The 20,051-nt window shown below is 59.6% G+C and overlaps 1 protein-coding gene across 1 annotated transcript in view; it reads right to left on the bottom strand.

Annotated features, from left to right (window-relative positions):
- The window catches only part of CACNA1H (calcium voltage-gated channel subunit alpha1 H), a gene marked incomplete at both ends in the record, with an annotated part of 62,287 nt that extends 59,676 nt beyond the window's left edge, over positions 1-2,611 (bottom strand). The window contains one exon of the mRNA XM_079719150.1: positions 2,319-2,611. Coding sequence (XP_079575276.1) covers positions 2,319-2,611 — 293 coding nt within the window. The remainder of the gene's footprint in view (positions 1-2,318) is intronic.
- Between the last annotated feature and the right edge of the window lie 17,440 nt (positions 2,612-20,051).

Below are 20,051 nucleotides of genomic sequence, written 5' to 3'. Positions count from 1 at the left end.
GGCTCCAGGGAAGGATGGTGGGTAACACGACATCCACCTGCAGGGTGGGAGACCAAGGCCAAGGCGCACACCCTCGGCCCCAGGACAGACAACAGGCAGTCCCTAGAAAACCACAGGCCGCCCTCCAAGCTCCTGCCTCTCTCAAGGCCGCCACTCCCGACTCCCAGGAATCTGAAGCGCTCTGGAAAGCCTTGCTGAGGCCCACGGGCTTCCCCGAGGGGGCCAGTCCCCACCTGTCCAGGCGGGCTGGCTTATTTTAGGCTCTCCCTGCGGCCGAGGCACCCCAGCACCAGGGCCTGGCATCTGCTGCAGGTCAGCAGCCGTCCCCACACGCTGGTGGCCTGACAAGCCCACCCCACTCAACAGATGCAGCATTTCCACAGCCAGGCCAGGGTAAAATGATCCTGGGACCTGAGCTCCTCCACACCCCTGCCAGTCAGAAGGGATGCTCTTCCCTGGCTGAGAGCCTCTCCTCCTCCTGCTCTAAGCATCTTCTGCTCCTGGAGTCATGAGAAGCCCAGGGATAGGGACACTGGCAGGTGGCCCAGCCAGTCTCATCCCCCACCCCCCTGGGCCTCACCCCACATGCGTGTGGCATCCCCCCACCTCCCCTGCACTAAGTAACACAAACAACCTTGTTAGACGTCCTTCAGGACGTAGCCCGCCAAGAACATCCAGAACACAGGGTCAGGCTGGAAGACTCCCTGGGCCGAGAGAGGACAGAGCAGCCAGACCAGGCAGGGGCTGTCAGGAAAGAGAAAGTGCAGGCCCGCTGGGATCCTTCCCTATCTGGTCTCTGCGTATGCTTGGAAAAGACAGACACGCAGGGAGGGCAGCCTCCGGTCCCAGGGCCTTAGGTCACCCACCCCATCCTCTACCACCTCACCCAGCCAGGCCACCTTCCCGCCAAAATGAGGTGGCCTGGAAATGGCCAGGGTTCTAGAGGGAAGACTAGCCTACAGTCACCCTGAAAGCTCAGCCTGGCAGCTGTTCTGGGGGAGGGGGGGCTGCCAAGCCCACCGAGGGGCTGCGGGACAAAGGCAGGCAGTGGAGCCTGCTGCCACAGTGTGGCGGCCCCCGGGCCATCACCCTCTACCCAGGCCACAACGACCCCCTTCACAACCAGGGGGCTAACCTGACTCAGCCCACGTTTGAATTTCAGAAAAGTAAAAAAGATGCGGTTTATTACTTTCCTGATACAAATTCCTCTTCGTGTGTGATGTTTGTACAGTTAGACACACACGATAGGAAAAATATATACATGCATCGCTCATTCTGCCTGTCTCCTCCACACCAGACAAGGGAAGTTCACGTGCAAGGTCTCGCCCCTGTCAGCCTCCTCTCCTCAGCACACCCACCGTGCTGTCACCCAATCCCTCCAGGCCGGGGGGAGGGAATGCCTGGCACCCACAGCCCAGCCACCTGGCAACGAGCTCCACAGGCCAGTGGGAGAACCAGCTGGGACACAGGGCCTGCTGACAGTCCCCAAAGGCCACCTGCTGGGGGCCACCAGACTGCTACCTGCGTCCCAGAAATGCCCCCTACCCGACCCACCTCTGATCTGGAACCTTCTTTAAAAGTCTGTGTCCATCACACTAAGAGCAAAAAGGGGGAGCCCCTTCCTCTCCGGCTAGGGAAGCACCGAGAAAAGCGTCACCAGTGTGCCCGAGTGTGGTGCCAACTGCCTCCCTGCCCCCCACCCCCCAGCTGCGCATGACTTAAATCAACCCCAACACCGAGTTCAGCCTGAAAAGGCGAGTTCACAACCAACGTCACTGCCTCTCTCCACGGAAAAGGACCAGCGAGAGCGCACCGCTTCCCGGCCCCCTAGGGTCTCCTAGGCTCTTCGAAGCGCAAGGAACAGGGTGAAAACTTTGCTCTCTTATTGAGGTCCCGCCGGCCTCCTCCTCCTCGCTAAGATCCTGCCTCAGGCTAGACGTTGTGTAAACCCAGACGAGAGAATTCCCTTCCTGACGGGCACCCATGGGGGCGCACTGAGTTCCGCCCACCCCTCCCTGCCGACCCCTCTCCACTCCAAGCCCGCGGTGGCCTCGCCTCTTCTCTTCCACCCTCTCCGTCCCGAGCTGGCTGTGAAGCGGGAACACCCCATTCGTATCAAGAGTCACCCCCGCCGCCCAGCAAAGCGCGGCCCGGGGCCGCCTCTCTCGGAGGAGCGCTGCTCTCGCGCCCCTGCCCTGCGTCCCCAGCCCGCGCTGAGGCCAAAGAGCCCGAGCGTGGGAGGCACACGCGGAGAAGGTCCCGCGCCCCGGACCCCCATGCCCCGGATCCCCGCAACCCCGGCGGCCCGGGAAGGATATGGGTTACAGACCAGCCGGAGACACCAGCTGCGCGGCCGCGTGGTCTGCCCGAGGCAGAAAAAGACGGTGGCCGCCAGTGCCGGGTACGGGACGGGCTGCTCCTCGTCGGCGCTCAGCTCCGCGCCGCGCTCGGCCGCCGGGCTCTGGGGGGGCGACGCACCGGGCCTCGACCCCCGCTCCGCCTCTGGCCCCGGGGCCCCAGAGCTCGCCGGGGGCGCCCCCGCCGCAGGGCCCGGGGCTGGCGCGCCCAGGGGCACTCGGACCTCGTCGGCCGCCTGCACGCTCTCTGTCATGGTAGCGGCGGGTAGCACCTGCGGGGGACAGCCGGTAACCGGGTCCCGAGAACAACACCCTCGCCCGCCTCGGGTGGAGCAGGTCCGCGGAAGCAGCCACGGCCGCCAGAATGTCTTTGTCTTTTCTCATTAGAGACAAATGCGCCCCCCGCCCCCGCCCGCCCCCTCCCTCCGGCGAGGGCTGGGCGGCCCCTCCCCCACCGCCGGGGCGGGGGCAGGCGCCCCAGGGGCTCCCTCGCCGGCTGCCTCAAGTTGAAGAGGGTCCCGGCGCGCAGTGGGGCGCGCGTCCTCGCCGCGTCTCACCTCGCTCCGGCGGCCGGCGGCGTCCCCGCGGGCATCGCCCGGGCGGCGCGGTCACCGCGGACCCGGCACGGCACTCGGCCCCGGCTGGAGCGCCGCAGCCCCCGGCCCGCGCCCCCGGCCCGCGCCCCCGGCCCGCCGGATCCCGCTCCTGCTCCCGCTCCGGCTGGCCCGGCAGCGACGGCGGCGGCGGCCCGGCGCAGAGGGGTCCGCGGGGCGAACGGGCGCGGGGCGCTGGGGGCGCGAGCCGGGCGGCGGGGCGGTGAACAAGCCCGGAGCCTGTCCGCACTCGGCGCAGGAAACTTCAGAGTGAGCTGGGGGCTGGGCGGGGGCGGGGCGGGGCCGGGACGGCGCGGGGGGGCGGGGCCGGGCGGGGGGCTCGGGGAGGGACCGCTCCGCCCAGAGGCGCGCGCGCGCGCGAGCCGCCCCTCCCCCGTCGCGGAGGGCGCCCCGCCCCCCACCCAGGAGGGCGGAGCTGGGCCCGCCCGAGCCCCCCACCGCGCCCCCAACCTCCCACTCCTAGCCCGCGGGGCGCCAGGGGGCGCTGGTGGAGAAGCTTGGCGGGGGCGGGGGAGTGGCGCCGGCGTCTTCCCCGCCCCCAACTGCGGGGGCGGCCGGAGCCGCGGAGGCCGGCCCTCCCCCTCCCCGCCGCAGGGCTCACTCCCTGCCCCTCCGCGTCGCGGGCGGGGGTCGGCGAAGGGGCTAGGCTGGCGGGCTTGGGCGGCGCCCTGAGGCCTTGACCGCGGGCGGCGTGCCCCTCCCCCTCCGCATGGGTGTCCTGGGTGTGACCGCGCGTGTGATGTGCTGCTGTATCCGTGGGTGGGATTCTGGGTGCTCGTGCATCCGCATCCCCCCAACAACACGCGCGCGCGCACACAAGCGCACCTACGGCAGCTTCTTTGAACTTGTCCCTCGCCTAGCCCCCTCCTGGACCGACCGAGACCTGTGGGACCCTGGGGAAGGGGCCAGACCCTCCCGCAGCCCCCCACTCTCACACTGAGACGAGGGACAGAGCACCTCCGCCTGTGCTCTGGGGTCCCTCCCGGCCCCTTGGCCCCTGAGGATCTGCCGGGCTTTCCACTTCCCCACGACCACAAGTCTGCTGGCTCCGGGTGTGACCTCACTCCTTCCAAGCCTACTCTCAGCGCTGGATAAAGAGCGGGGCGGCTGGTCCACACAGGCCGGATCCTGGGGCCTCAGGCCTCACCAGTTGCTCGGGTGGATGGGTGGGTGGGAGGGCCCACGTGGGGACCCCCAGACCTGGAGAGGCTCTGGCAAGGTCACTGCCAGCCCGGGCTTCACCACCTGCGCGGTGGTACTGCAGAGAGCGCATCCAGAATGGGGTGGACATGCTGTTCGGGGAGAAGGGAAGGCCCCAGGAGGCCCTGTGCCCTCCTCCACCGCTGGGCCCTGGGGTGAGGAAGACAGGAAGGCAGGACCATGGCAGCTCTCATGCAAGACCCAGGCGGTGTCCTGCGCTGGCCCATCACTGCTCAGCAGCACCTCCTCTTGTATATGTGAACTTTTCAAGAAAAGGAAAACATTTACTCTATCTTAATGCTACTACTTAGCGATGGAGGGCCATGACCAGTAATTAAGGCCCTCAAAGAGCAATTAGTGCTCCAGCCACCTAAGAGAGGGACTGGGAGAGCCCTGGGCCTAGGATGGAGCCCTGCAGGGAAGCTTGCAAGAGTGGGATAGACATGAAATCCTCAGCAGGATACTGGGCAGGGATCACCTGGACCTCCTGATCCTTTTCACAATGCCCATCTCATTAAACGTTAGGGTGAAGCTCAAGATTGGTTCTAGCTGGGGAACTGTTAGTGATTTGCTGGACAAAAATTAGTGGGAGGTCGACAGTGTGCCAGGCCCTGCATGGAATTGGGGAGGCAGTGGCGGTGGCAAGTACAGGCCCTGTCCTTGTCCCTTGGAGCTTCATTCCAGCTGGGAGGCAGCCACAAACAAATTTGTGGCTAGAGGAAGAAAATAGTTAAAAGCTGTGTTAAGTGCCATTCAGAGCTGAGATAGGAGGCAGAGGATCTGTCTGAGGACACGAAAGCAGCTGGAAGAGAAGCAGGGGGTTCCTCCCAGCAGCAAGAGCAGATTCTGCAAAGGCCCTGTGGCAGGCAAGAGAGAGCTGAGGAGCAGGAAGAACCAGAGATAGCCTGAGGTGCCCTGCAGGGGCCCCGCCATGAAGCAGGGTGGTGAGGGCGGGGAGGGCAGGGCAGGGGTTCCCACGGGGCCCCATGGTGCAGGGAATTCCTAAATGTGACAGACTGTCACCCTGCTCTGCGCACTCTGTCCTTTGGACATCTGCGGAAGGGACAGGGCATGGATTTTTTAAATAGGTGTTATTTGTTAAAGACAGCATCTCTAAGCTGACAAAGACTGTAGCCTTCAGGTGTCCCATGGCCCATTTATAGACCGGTGAGGCTGCACAGACACTGGAACGGCATTATCCACCTGAAGGTCTTGGAAGGAGACCACCTCCCACCACCTCCGGCTCCATCCAGCACATCTGAGAACCTTGTTCTTGAAGGCGTTGAGTCCCCTGGGCTGATACTCACTGACTCTGTGTGGCATCTGATGGCACCCAGCCCACGTGGCAGGCTCAGCCACGAGGCTGAGGGCGATGCGTCTCAGGCCTGAGTTCTTCAGCCAGAGGGAGACTGCACCGCGCGGGGGACAGCTCACCCTGCAGACGGGAAATGAGGAACAGATCATGGATTGGTATGAGACGGGAAAATAGCATTAGAAACAATGAAGCAGTAATACATTCACATCGCTAGAAAGGAATGTTGGAGAGATGAAGCACAGGACAATTTGGAAATTGGCATTAAAAGTATTTAATTAAACAGAACAGAGTGTTCAGATTTTTTTTTTTTTAATCCTCCTGGCCTCTGGAAAATTTGGTTCTGCTTTTTGCTATTTCCTCTTTTTTTTTTTTTTTTAAGGGCAAAGCTTTTTCTTGACAAAGATGGGGGCAGAGGGCAAATGGCCCATTGGTTCAGTCAGCGGCAAGTAGAAACTAGACACCTCCCCAGGAGAGGACTCGTACCCTGGGGGCACATGGCTGCAATGGGGGGGGTGTTCAGGCTACCTTGGGGGCCCTCCACCTTGGCAAGCTGGGCCGTGGGGCAGTGGGCAGCATGGTCACCTCCATCAGGACATGTAGGTGCCTGCCCAAGCTCACCACCCCCACCCAGACACTCTGCTCTGTGCCCAGGCACCCCATCCACCCTCAGGCTGTCTGGAGCCCACAAGACCCCTCACATCACATCGGCCCCTTCTCCTGCCTTTCAGGTGGCTTCCTCCTTCTCTCTCCAACTGTCCCCCTCCCCTCCACACATCCCTTTCCATCCAGAAGCCCCCACTGGGTCAAGCCTCCTCAAGATGGCATGACCCACTTCCATCCCACTTCCAGCCTGTCCTGCCCTACTGTGCCTTTGGACCACAGACTCACCAGCCAAAGTCCCCTCCAGGCCCCAGCCCTGGCCCTGCAGTGCCCACTGCTAGGATGCTCCTGCATGGCCCATGCTTAGCCAGTGCCCTCCTGCCAGCAGTGCCCGCTCCAGGGCCTCTCCAACCCCACATACCTCCCCCACAGCACTCACCTCGCGGTGTTCAGGCCAGACTGGGGCTCCCGAGGGCGGCCACGGTGTCATGTTTAATGTGCCTGAGATGCCTGGCAAGTGCCCGTCCCGGAGGTTGGGGGGTGGCCAGGAAACACTGAGCGGGTGCATGAGTGGCAGGAGTGGTGACCTGAGCGAAGGCTGACAGAGGTGAGGTGTCTGTTACCCAGCAGGTGAGCATGTCCAGAGGAGTGGAGGCTGAGCCCGGATCCCTCCCAGCCACTGCCGGGGGTTCACACCTCAAAGGCGGGGGGGTGGCCTGGGGCTTCTGCAGGTGGCCGATCCACCTCAGTCACCCCCCCCACCCCGGCCCTTCTGAGCCCACCTTACACCTCTTGGACCTGCCACCATCACCAAGGAGCAGGGCCCAGCTCCCCGCTGCCTGGAAACTGGGCCCAGAGGTGCTTCCCTCGGCATGCGTGGGGCTAGAGGCCAGGCTCTGCAGGGAGTGGCCTTCAGGGCAGGCGGCAGGGCCAGCACAAGCCTGGACCCCTGCCCAGCTGGGACGCCTCCAGTGACAAGCGCCTTACTCCAGATCCATGCCTGCCTGGTCCCGAGCATCTTCGGCTGTCACCCCAGCTCAAGGGGTGACATGCTGGACATGGTACCCCTGCCCCCAGGACGAAGCAGGCGCTAAAGGTGAGGCTTTTCTAAATTCTTACTTGAAACTCACAGCACCGGTTGACACAGGTGTCCAGATGATGCCATTTGTATAATGCACAGTGGTTTCCTTTGCATTTTAGTGTCCTGTCCATTCTTCAAGCTGTTCCTGCAGAATCAGCCCGCTCTGCCCCTGCCAGTCTCCCAGACAAGCCAATCCACTGCCCCCCCACCTCCCTATGGCCCTGGCCCCTCTGCCTCCTGGGTCCCCACAGGGCAGTACTGGACCAGGGACAAGAAGGAGAAGGTGTCCCAGCCCTCAGGCCTCCCTCTGGTCTCCGGCTGCAGAATGGGCACAGTCCACGCTACTCACAGAAGTCTCCGATTTAGCAGATAAAAATACAGTTTGCCCAGTTAACTTTGAATTTCAGACAAACATGAATAACATTTAGTATAGGTATATCCCATGCAATAGTTGGGATATATTTATACTTAAAACATTTGTTTATATCTGAAATTCAAATTTAACTGGGTGTTTTATATCTTATCTAGTGCCCCTACTTGGGATAGCACGACAGGTCTACGAAGGGCTAGGAGGGAGGGAGGGAGGGAGGGAGGGGGCTGGGCCCCACCTGAGCCAGGTGCCTGCTGCAGGGCTCTGGGGTGAAATAGCAGGTGCCTGGGGAGGGGGTGTTAAACTGGGGCCGGGGGCACCCTGAGTGTGTATGCCTGCGTGGCCAGCACCCTGCAGGCTGGCCCTCGCTCGCCTGCCTCTCCCCATAGAGGCTCAGAGGGCTCGGTCCCCACCCCCGGCCAGCCAGCTCAGGTTCCCTAGCGTCAGCGTGGGAGGGAAGGGGGACTGCGAAGTGTGGCCTTTGAGCTCCCAGACTTCAAAAGCAGGAGAAAGCGTGGTAGGTCACCCTGGAGCATGGAAGCTTCTAGACCTTCATTCTCCAGCTGCACAACTCCATGGGGCTTTGGACACAAGACCCTCAAGGGTGGGAGCAGTGAGTCTCCTTTGCTCAGTGCCTGACATACAGTAGGTGCTAAATGAATGTGTGCTGACTGGATAGCTGCAGGGGTTTGTGCTTACCTTGAACTGCAGCCCCCCCACCCAAGTTGTGCTGGGAGGGGTGACCCCCCATGGTGGGCAGGGGCCTGGAGACTGCCGGGCGGTAGGCACCCAGGCCCCAGCTCACAAAGGGGGCCGCCCTTTCTCCAAGGACCTCAGATATTGCCTGAAATCTTAACTCAGCAAAAATTTTTTTTTAAACAACTTTTTTAAAAAACTATTTATTTATTTATTTTTGGCTGCGTTGTGTCTTCGTTGCTGTGCACGGGCTTTCTCTAGTTGTGGCGAGTGGGGGCTACTCTTCGTTTCGGCGCGCAGGCTTCAGTAATTGGGGCACGTGGGCTCAGTAGTTGTGGCTCGCAGGCTCTAGAGGGCAGGCTCAGTAGTTGTAGCGCACGGGCTTTGTTGCTCCACAGCACATGGGATCTTCCTGGACCAGGGATTGAACCTGTGTCCCCTGCATTGGCAGGTGGATTATTAACCACTGTGCCACCAGGGAAGTCCCACAGCAACAATTTTTGAAAGTTTCAATATGAAATGCCTAAGCCTTAACAGTACTGAGTGCAGAATCCTTCTGCCTTATTACAAGGAGGCTCAGGGCCTTTCTTGGGCTCTGCAACCACAGGGCCTGGGTTCGAATCCCAGCTCTGCCACAAACTGGCTGTGTGGCCTTGGGCAAGTGTCTTGACTTCTCTGAGCCTTAAGTTGCCTCCTCTGGGAAAAAAGACCTGCATCAGGTGAAAAGTGTTATTGAACTGGTAGTTCCTGTCAACGGTTAAACACAGTTACCAAGCCACCAGCAATTCCACTCCCAGGTATGTGACCAAGAGAAGTGAAGAACTACATCCGGACACTTCATACGAGAGTTCACAGCAGCAGGATTCACTGCAGCCAAAAGGTGAAGCTACCCAATGTTGACAGACCCTTGGATGAACTGCACGTGGTCGGTGCGTGTAGTGGAGTCCAACTCAGCGACGAAGAGGAGTGAAGCACAGACACAGACGAGTCTTGAAACCATGATACCGAGTGCCAGCAGCCAGACACAAGGTCACGCGGTGCAGGATTCCACAGACCTGGGAAATCCACAGATTGCCATGGGGTGGAGGGAGGAGAATGTAGTGGAGTGTCCTTTTGGGGTGATGAAAATGTTCCCAAAGTTGACTGAGGTGGTGGCCGCCCCACTCGGAATATCCTGGGAACCCCACCCAATCTGGTAAACCGTGTGGCGTGGGAACCACATCCCGACGAGCTGGGAGTGGGACAGGGAAGGCGCAGCACTGGATGAACACCTGTGACTGTGGCCCCGGCCGTTTTTATTGACCCTGAGACGGGGGTAGCGGGGGGAGATGGGCAGTCCTCGGGGGGCTGCCCCGGGATGGAGATGGGCCTGAGGGGACCAGAGCTGGCACCCTTTGGGGTGCCCACCTGTTCCTCAGGGTCCTCAGGCATCGAGGACCCTGGAGGGCCACCTTGCAACATCATGGGGCCAGGGCCGAGGCCTCACAGCTGGCCAGGCAGGGGGTGCACACATGGGAATTCAGCCTCCACCCCAGTAAGTCAGGGCAGCCTCCAGGAACTCCTCTGAAGGGGGTGTCTCAGCCTTGAATCTGGGGGTGCAGCCCCCTCAGGGTGCGGTGGAGTGAGTACAGCCCCTCCAGCCTGAGCCGCTGAGTGCCCCCCAACAAGACCGCTCCTGAGGGGGGAGGGATGAGGGCTGGCCTGGGGGGAGGAAATGGGGGGCGTTGAGCCGGCCTGGGTGTTTCCAGAGGACCTTGAAGGGGCCGTGGGAAAGCGGAAGGCCGGATGCAGATGTCATCCCATCTTCTCCCCTCAAACCCTGTTTTCTCCACAGCCCCCCAGCTCCACCCACCCACTGCCTGCAGGCAGATTCACTCACGGGGTCCCTTCCAAGGTTTGGGACTTTAGCAGAGGAAGGCCCCTGGAAGGTCAAATCTGCTGGCCCAACAGACCCCGAGCTCCTCCTCAGCTGGCCTCCCTGTCTACCTGGCCCTAGCCATTGGTGACTACCCGGGAGGGTCCAGCTCTCCCCTGAGACGCAGACAAGGCCTTCCACTGGGTGGTCTGCATGCCTGCCTCTTCCCTGACCCTCACCCCTCCCACCCCATGTGCCGTCACCGGAGCTCAGACCCAGCAGGACAGAGACCCTTGAACTGACAGGTGACCCGGGGGGACAGAGTGGGGGGGGGAGCGTGATATCTGAAGGATGCGTGAGCCCAGCCCTGGTCTGGGCAGGTGACACGGGGGACAGCCCGTGAAGGGCTTCTGGGGGCCAAGGCTGCCCTGTGCACTGCGGTGGCCCTGACTTTGCACCTGTCCTCTGTTGGAGAGAACCAAATGGAGGTGTCAACCAAGGTGGTCAGTGGTCAGCAGTCAGCGGGACGCAGGGGACCCAGCTAAGAGGGAGGTCCTCTGATTCCTGTCCCCTCTTCACACCGGGTACCGGTACATTGTTTATCTTTTGGTTAAATGGGTTAAGTTGTCAACTGCCCATATTCAAGCAGCCCCTCCCAAGGGACGCCCCTCCAGTTGTGAGGACAGTGGGGCAGCCTCCCCAGCTGCAGCATCAGGGCACTGCGGTGGCAGATGTGGCGCCTGCACCTCGGCCACCACCAGGGCCTGGCAGAGGCGGAGGCTCCAACAGCATTAACATAACTTATTGTAAATCATTCCTGCTTTGTTTAATGTTCCTTTGATTCCACTTAATACTACCTTCTCCAGTGCCTGCAGCTGGACATTGCAGGAAATTCACGTTTTCTGAGCAGGGGAGACACTCCCAACGCAAGACGCTGCCGTGACAACGGGCTGCCAGCCCACCAGGAGCCATGGCCATCTGTGCCTTGACCACCCAGCACGCCCGGCGTCCCTCCCTGGACGGGGGACCCCTGCCTCCCCCGGAAGGAGTTTCAGATTGTCCGGTGGTGGAGCGCTAACTCCTGACAAGCCTCAGTCTGGCCGAACACGTCGGGACCCCAGGGCTTCGAGGAGATGGCCTGGGATACATGGAGGCACACAGCATGGCCGCCTAGGCTAAGCTGGCCTGGGCCAGCCCCTCAGATGGGCAGTCAGGGCTCATGGAGCTGAGAAAACATGAGCAGAAGGTGTGAAAAAGGCCCGTTGGGTCCATTCCTGCCCAGAAGTGGAGGCAGGAGGCACCACCGGCCAGGCCACCACCTCCCAGGAGCGGCCTGACCCACCAGGGCCGGGAACTGTCTCCGTGGGCCCCAGGGGCACCTTGAATTCCCCACCATCTCGTTCTGAAAATCTGAGTCCTTGAAGCAAAAGTGGGCGGGCTGGCACCCAGAAGGATTCAACCCCAAGTGGAGACTTTGGAAGCTTCTGGCTTCCAGACTGTGGGCCACAGGCCTGGCCAGGCCAGCGCCAACTCCCGGCTAATTCCCAATCATGTCTATAGCCCTCCCCACTTTGCCGCTGATCTGGGGACCCTGCCGTCATGGGCCTAGCCGTGGGGCCTTAGAGACTGTGGGTGGAGATGGAGGCCCAGCCAGGCAGGGCCTCTTGGCCACATCCTGGAGGCTGGGGGAGGACACCTGGAGGCAGGGTGGCCACAGACCTCAGGGCGAGAGGACAGAGGAGGTCCAGAGTGGCCCTCTGGGCCCAGCGGGCAGCGTCCTCCTCTCTGTGTCCCCATCTGTCCATGGTAGCGTTGGCCCCTCTCCCCTCCCCAACTCAAAGGAAGGGGGATTGTCCAGCACTGGATGAGCACCCGTGACCGTGGAGGGGGAGGAGATGCCCAACTCCAGAGCCTGTGCTTGGGGTGGCGGGTCCCCAGAATTCCCTGGGGGGGGGCTCCTGAGTAGATGCAATCTGGTGGCCATCCAGCTCGCCTGGGTCCCTGGAGGTGGCCTGCAACCCCCAAGTTAGTCTTGTTCTACCCCAAAGAAATGGGGCCACTCAGACCGTGCGGGGTTAGGGTCTGTCTGCCCGGAAGTGCATTTGTGCAGGTGGGTGGGCCAGGCGGGAACAGCGGGGGAGGCTGCAGGGCTGCAGGTGAAGGGCAGGCAGTGCTGGGAGGCAGAGGGAGGACACAACCTGCATGGGGGCAGGGCCCGGGGTGGCCATCCGAGGGGCTTGGTGCAGCCCCAGGATATACCAGGACCCCGACGGGGACAGGGTTTCTCCTGAAGGACCCAGGAAGGCACCCAGCCCGTAGAGACCCAGCCTGGGGCATTTGGGGTCTTCCTCACAAGCAGCAGCAGGGCCAGGCCTGACTGAGCCTCTGGGCCCCGGGACCGACCCCCTGCGACATGGAGTCCTGGCTGGTGAGTCTGGGGGCTGCCCACTGCAGCACTGGTCCTTCTTCCCTGCCTCCAGTTCCCTAATGCACGGTGTTGAAGCACAAAGAGACACAGCCTTTCTCCTGAGGCCTTCGAGGCTCTGAGCCTCCAGGCCTCCAGCCCCTGCTGGGGTGGGTCCTGTCTCCCCATCACTGGAGGGGTGACCCTCACAGCCAGTTCTCTGAGAGGCGTTTCCCAGGCCACGTTCCAGGCGCGGCCGGAAGCTGGGGAAGGGTGGGACCAATGGCTCAGTGTTCCTGGCTCCTGAACCAACCCTGCAGTCTCTGAGGCCACGGCCACACTAGCAGACCCATGCCAGGCCCCACTGTGGCCCCCAAGTGCCATCTTGTCACCAGCATGCTCAGGGTACAGCATGAAGGGTGAGAGGGCAGCCCCGGCTTGTCAAGGCTCAGAGAGTGCCAGGCGGTGCCAGCCTTCTGGGGAGTGTGGCTGGGGGAGCAGCAACCCCGTGGGAGCCACTGTAGGGCTGGGGCACAGGATGGCCGGGAGATAAGGTCCCTCAGAGTTACCAGCCTCCAGCAGCCTCGAAGGCACCTGCCTCCCAGCCAGTCAGAGAGACTGGCACCCAGAGAGGAGGGGCCTGTCCACGAGGGTGAGGGGCATTCTCACAGCACCAGCCCTTGGGCTTGCCTCCTTCACCCCCTCCAGATATGAGCTGCCCCTCAGCACCTGCCAATAGCTGTGCCAGCCTTAGAGGGTAACCAGGAAAGACCCCCACCCAGAACCTGTTCCCAGCCTGCCCAGTCATTCTGAGTGTCTCACCCACCAGGGTCTGTTGCCAGCTGCAATGTCATATTCCCAGTGGAAATGGGCACTCCAAGGAGCTGTCCTCACCCCCCAGCGAAGCCAGCATTGATGGTCAGTCATCAACACTTTCGTATGAATTAGTGTGTCAGGCCGTGAAGTGGTGGCTCAGAGGCTAGGGATGAGGAAGAGGTGCTGGAGAAGCTGGCCTGGTTGAGGGCACAGGGTGAGGAGGAGGCTGTCAAGGTGTGAGGTCAGCCCAAGACTGAGGTCCAAGCAAGCATGTGTTCCTTCTCCATGTACCCAGGACCTTTGGTGAAGGACTGAGCAGGGGGTGGGGTGAGGACGGCTCCAGGTCTCTGGCTGGGATGGGCAGCACTGGAGCAGAAGGGGCGTGCTGAGTGGATGAGGCAGCCTCGGAGTATAAAGGGCCTGAGAATAAATCATATAAAATGATAGGTTCTGCCTGAGAGATGGGTTTGTTCCTGGGCAGCTGGACTTTCCATGGGCATCCGGGCCTTAGTCCTGCTGGGCCCCCACGGGATCAGGTAGATTGAACCCCGGAGTCATCCGCTGAGGGGCGAGAGAGGGCGGTGTTTGTCCACATGCTCCTGTCACCACCTTTGGGTGCCTGGGTCTTCTGGCCCCTCCCTGAATTGCTGGGTGTCGCCCTTGCTCAGCCAAGTCTTCCTGGGTTTTTTTACCTGTTTCTTGAGCACCTACTGTGCTCCAGGTGTGACTGCCCCAGCACTGGGAGCCTCTGAGTGCAGACCTCAACGCTGTTAGACCCTACACTGTGCCCCCTCCACGCCCGGGGCTTCGGGAGGTGGGTGTCAGACCCCTGCTGTCCTCTCCAACACACAGTAGTAGGTGCTCAGCTGGCAGCTCCATGAGCCCAGGGGAGGGGGAGGGATGGAAAGGCTGCTGCGACGTCAGGGGCTCCCTCCTGTGGGCCCTGATGTAGGTCTGAGCGATGACTCCAGCTGGCCTTTCAATCACCCTCAGGCTTCAGACAGCAAGGAGAGAACCGAGGCTTTTTTCCTTCCCGTGTTTATTAGCAAATCATCTTCTAACTGTTGTCAGAGCAGGTGAAGGTAAAAGAAAACAGCATCATTTGCCATTGTAACAAGTGTGTTCTGGCAGTGGCTGTGATAAGGCAGACGTCATTGAGCTGGAATGGGCCCTCTCTTGGCTGGCCGCCATGGCCTGGGGGTACACACGAGCCTCGTTGATCTCGTCCACACCTCTGCAGGGCGCCAAGCAGCCTGCGGGGCATGCAGGGTGGGCCCTGCTAAATTAATCCAACCCAACCCCCACCGGCCACCAGCCTGCAGGACTCACGGATGCCTCATCCTCTCCTGGAGGGAGGGACTCATGGTGAGTGTGTGGAGCATTGGAAAGCCTTTCCCCTGAAGTTCCAGTGTTGGGTTAAGCATTGCCCCACTTGGGCTCTTCTTTTCAAAGACCACATCCTTCTGGGAGGGGCTGTGTCATGAGCTGTAGCAACCATTGACATTTTAGTGTGAATTAGTCTCTCAAATCCTTTCCCCATCACACCAACAGTGATGAGAGGGGTGATGAGGGTGGGGAAGGGCATAGAGGTGCTGCTGCGGTGAGAGACAGTTGGGGCCGAGCAGTCTGGGGATTGGGCAGCCCCAGTCCCAGAGGAGACCCACTTTAGCGCAGAAGCAGGGCCTATTTCAGGGTCACAGGGTGGGTCTGCAGAGCCAGGCGGGATCAGGCCTCCCGGGGATGCTTTTAGGGGATGAGGGCTTGGGGGCAGCAGAGGTGGGCTGGGACGCACAGGGGTTCAGCTGGGGACTTGAGCCAAGTGCTCCCAGGGGAGGGGGCTCCAGGGGCCTCTCCATGTGAAGTGGAGGTTCCCCTGAGCTGAGAGCAGCCTACCACCTGGGCCTTGGGGAGGGACGCCCGCACACCTGGACTCATGCTGGGGTGTAGCAGGGGGTGGGGGCGAGTCTGAGACTGAGCTTTGGACCCGTGCTGGCAGCTCAGCCCCTTGGGGTCCCTCTCTGGTCCCCGAGCCTCTGTGAAAGACCTCCACAGGCTGGGCCTTGGGACAGGGCCCTGGACACTGGAGGCCCCCAGGCTAGTCCAGGAGGGTTTGTGTGCAGGCCGGAGGCAATGACCGCACGGCCTCTCCAAGCACCCCGCCCAAGTGGCAGGAGTCTCGTCCAGCTCTTGCCCTCTCGCCTGGCCAGAAAGCAGCTGCAGGAGATGGGGATTCTGTCCCACAGATGCCGATGCTTTAATGTCCCTGGATTTATAGCGTGTTCTGTGGCTTCATTACCAAGATAAGATGGAGCCCATCACTGTCAGGCTCCACTCGGGATGGGATGTGCAGCTGCCCTGCAGACCAGCACTGATGCTGTGCATCCTGCACAGGCGGCAAGAGGGCCCCTGGGCCTTAGGGCAGCTGCCAGGGCCTGCTGGTCACCTGCTAAGTATCCTCCCACTGGGGCCAGAATAGCAGACATTTTGTCCACCTGACCAAGGCATCTGTGAAAACCCCACAGTGGACCTCACAGTCGATGGTGAAAGGCTGGAAGCTTTTCCCCTCAGATCAGGGATGAGATGACCACGCCCGCTCTGCCCACTGCTCTTCAACACAGTGCTGGAGGCCTAGCCTGGATTTTTGTGTTTTTGTTTCTTTGGTGTGCTGCGTGGCATGTGGGATCTTAGTTCCCCTACCAGGGATCGAACTCATATCCCCTGCAGTGGAGGCACGGAGTCTTAACCACTGGTCTGCCAGGGAAGTCCCCCTAGGCCGTTTAATTAGGCCAGAACAAGAAATAGAAGGCTGAAAGTTTGGGAAGGAAAGAGTAAAACCATTTACACAGACATCAGGACTGTCTGGAAATCCTGCAGAATCTGCCCCAAATCAGCCAGAACCAATATGGAGCTTAGCAAGAGCACAGAACCACATACAAAAGTGTGGATCGGCACCAAACAGCAAAGTAACATTAGAAGCACTTCCATTTAAAATATCACAAAACAGGGACTTCTGCAGTAGTCCAGTAGTTAAGACTCCGTGCTTCCACTGCAGGGGGCATGGGTTCGATCCCTGGTCAGGGAACTAAGATCCCACGTGCCACTCAGCGCGGCCACAAAAATAAATAATCAAATAAGTAAATAAATAAATAAAATATCACAAAACATAAAACATGTAAAAATCAATTTAACAAAAGATGTGCAGACCTCTGGAGTGAACTGAGTAGCAGAAACTTGCTGCGAGAGGATCCAGACCTCAACAGGCAGAGATGCAGATTTCCGTCCACAATCAGGGGCCAGGAGCCTTGGTGTCACCAAGCTGTCACCCCTCCCACGTTGCCCTGTGAGATTTGGGACAACCCCAAACAAAACCCCAAGGCTTTTTTGTAACAATTAACCAGCTGAATCCAAGATACACATGGAAATGCAGAGAGCATAGAAGAGCTAAAATAACCTTAAGAAAAAAGAGCAGAGTTGGAGGACTCACACTCAACTAACCATGATCTGCAGGGAAGCTTCGGTGATCAATGTCACATGGACGCCACGACAATGTCACATGGATGCCAGGGGATGTGCAGAACTGAGGGCAGACGTGGCCTTGACGGAGCCAGGGGGTCGGGGTGGGGGGTTCAGTGGGAGAAAGGAAGTTTCTCCAAAACTTGTGCCAGGAAAACTGGCAAACTCAGCAGGAAAATGACCCCCGGACACACGAGACAATTTGAAACAAAGCATAGACCCCGCATAAAAACTAAAACTATGACCGTCCATAGAAATTCTGGGTGAATATCTCTGCACCTTTGATGTGGACAAATATTTCTCAAAGAAAACACAAAAACATAACCATAGAAGAAAAAGTTGATACATCGAGCTTCATCAACTAAAACCAGCCCATGAGGGACTTCCCTGGCGGTCCAGTGGTTAAGACTCTGTGCTTGCAGTGCAGAGGGAGGGGGTTCGATCCCTGGTGGGGGAACTAAGTAAGATCCCATATGCCACGTGACCATAAATAAATAAATAAATAAATAAAAAACTGCCCATCGAAAGAAACTCAAAGGAAGATACAGACTGGGAGTGGGCATTCACAGTGCGGGTCCACAGGAAAGGCTCACATCCAGGATGGATAAAGAAACACCAACATTCACATTAAAATGATAGCCCAATTTGGAAATGGTCAAAAGGCTGCAATAGACACTTCACCAAGGAAGACATGCAGATGGCAGAGAAGCGCATGAAGAGAAGCCCAGCATCACTAGTCACTGGGTAGATGCAGACCCAACCCGCAAGCCACAGGAGAGACCCTCACCTGTCAGGTGGGCTGCAGTGGGGGCCCACTGTACCAAGTGTCAGCCGGAGCTCTCACACTGCTGGCACGATTCAAAAGTGGTGTGACCACTTTGGGGAAGAATGTGGCCATTTCTTAAAAAGTTAAATGGACTCACACATGCAGTCTGGTCTTTCTGTGGCTGGGTATTTACCCAGGAGAGATGAAGAAAGTGTTCAGTCTTACAAAGACTTGTCTGAAGGTTCACGGCAGCTTCCTTGTAATCCCCCGTCCCAGTTGGCTCAGGCTGCCAGAACAAAACACCAGGAACTGGGGGGTTTACAAACAGCAGACATTTTTCTCCCACTGTCTGGAGGCTGGGAGTCCAGGATCACAGCGCCTGCAGGTTCTGTTGTGTCCTTCTTCCTGCTGTGTCCTCACAGGGTGGAGGAGGCAAGGGAGCTCTGCAAGGTCTGGTTTATAAGGACACTAACCCACCCTCCTGACCTGATCACCTCCCGAACACCCCACCTCATAACACCATCACCTGGGGGTCAGGTGTAAATGTGTGAATTCTGGAGGGACACAAATATTCAGACCCCAAATTCAAGTCCCACACTGGAAACTACCCAAACGCCCTCACCGGGGGAACTCCAGAGCACGAGGATGCAGCAGGGAGGGGTGAGTAAATGCAGATGGAGCCCAGAGCAGGGATGCTGAGGGAGAGAAGACAGACAGAAAAGGGACACACTCTACACACCATCCTGTTCACGCAAGTCCAACTGCAGTGACAGAGCCAGGTCGTGGGAGGGGGAGGGGGAGGGCTTGCGACTTCTGGGGAGATTGGCATTTCTGCTGTCTTGATTGTGGTGATGGTTTCACAGGCTTCCCGCGTGTGTCAAACTTCAAACGTGGGCAGCTCATTGCACGTGAATCACACCTCACAAGAGCGCTTGAAAACATCTGTGCTCAGAGATAATGACACCCCACCTTCAGTGAATTGAACACTTTGTATCAGTGCATTTCCTCTAGGTCTCATTGTTCTCAGTCGTGAAGAGGCTCCCAGAGAGAGAATCACACGTGCTGGAGGAGAGAGAGGGAAGGCAGCCCCATTACGGGCCTGAGCACCAGGCCGCAGGTCCTGATGGGGCGGAGGTTCCCACCGAACAGGATTCCCGGAGAGATTTTGATTTCAGGCCACACACATCCTCTCTCACTCATGCTCTTATCTTTTCCTTCCCCTCTGATCCTGCACCTGAGGCAGAGGAAGCAACATCTCAGCCCTGAGGAAGGCAGCAAAGGGCTCAGGGACTTGGGATCCTCTGCCCTGGGGCCCTGCAGCCTCTAGCATGTGCTTCCTTCCATGGCCAGGGGAGGGTTGGGTGCGGCCCTCCTGGAGGATGAGGGTGGTGGGCGAAGGTGCCCAGGGACCTTGAGCAGTGGGTTTCCTCCTCCAAAGGCAGCCGGGGAAGGTCCGAGGGAAGGGCTGTCGTGAGGGGCAGGCGGGAGGCCCCTTCTCAGCACCCCCCTCCCGAAGGCCTCCCGAAGGCCCCCTCTAGCAGAGTCCCATGTGTCCATCTCAGCAGGCTGACCTTGCCTTCAGGGGCGGACACCCCTCCAACCTGAGGTCAGATGAACCTGACGCTCCACTCCGTGCAGGGCCGGGTTCAAGACCCGACTCTGTCCCTGGGGCCCACATCACCAGGGCTGAGGGGCTGACCTCTGGGAGCCTCGGTTTTCCCTCTGAAAGTGGGAATACTGGTCACTCCCCCACAGGGTCCTGTGACCGTGCGCGGTCTCTACACGGGAAATGCTGGGTGAGTGCCTAAAACAGCGGTGTTCGTGCTCACCAAGGGGTCTCTGTTCTAGAAGAGCCCAGTGTGAGTGTCTGGGGGCCATGGTAACATACCATCACAAACCAGGGGGCTTAAAACAACGGGCATCTATTCTCACGGTCTGGGCTGGAGATCCAACATCGAGGTGTTGCAGGGCCACGCTCCCTCGAAGATGTGGGGGGAGGCCCTGTCCTGCTGCCTGCAGCTCCTGGAGTTGCCAGCATCCTTGGTGTCCTTTGGCTTGTGGCTTCATCACCCCCATCTCTGGCTCTTTGTCACCCAGCCGACTCCCCACGTGTGTCTGTCTCATCTCTCTCTCTCTTACCTTATAAAGAACTGGATTTAGGGCTTACCTGGATAATCCAGGATCATCTCATTTCAAGATCCTTAATTACATCTGCAAAGACTCTTCTTCCAAATGAGGTCCCACTCACAGGTTAAGGGATTAAGGTGGGGCCGTGTCTTTGGGGGGCAGCATTTGTCCCACGACACAGCCAGGTGGGAGGCAGGTCATGGGGCTCTCTCCGAGGTCCCTACCCGCATGACAGCCCATCGCCTGACCACTGAAAGAACCCCCAGCGTCCACCACCGACTCCCCTCCGCATTCAGCCCTCCTTTGCTCGGTCACCCTTGGAGACCTGGCCCCATTC

Source organism: Hyperoodon ampullatus (genome assembly GCF_949752795.1).
Source record: "Hyperoodon ampullatus genome assembly, chromosome: 14".
Lineage (NCBI taxonomy): Eukaryota > Metazoa > Chordata > Mammalia > Artiodactyla > Ziphiidae > Hyperoodon > Hyperoodon ampullatus.
This window is presented reverse-complemented; position numbering and strand designations above follow the sequence as displayed.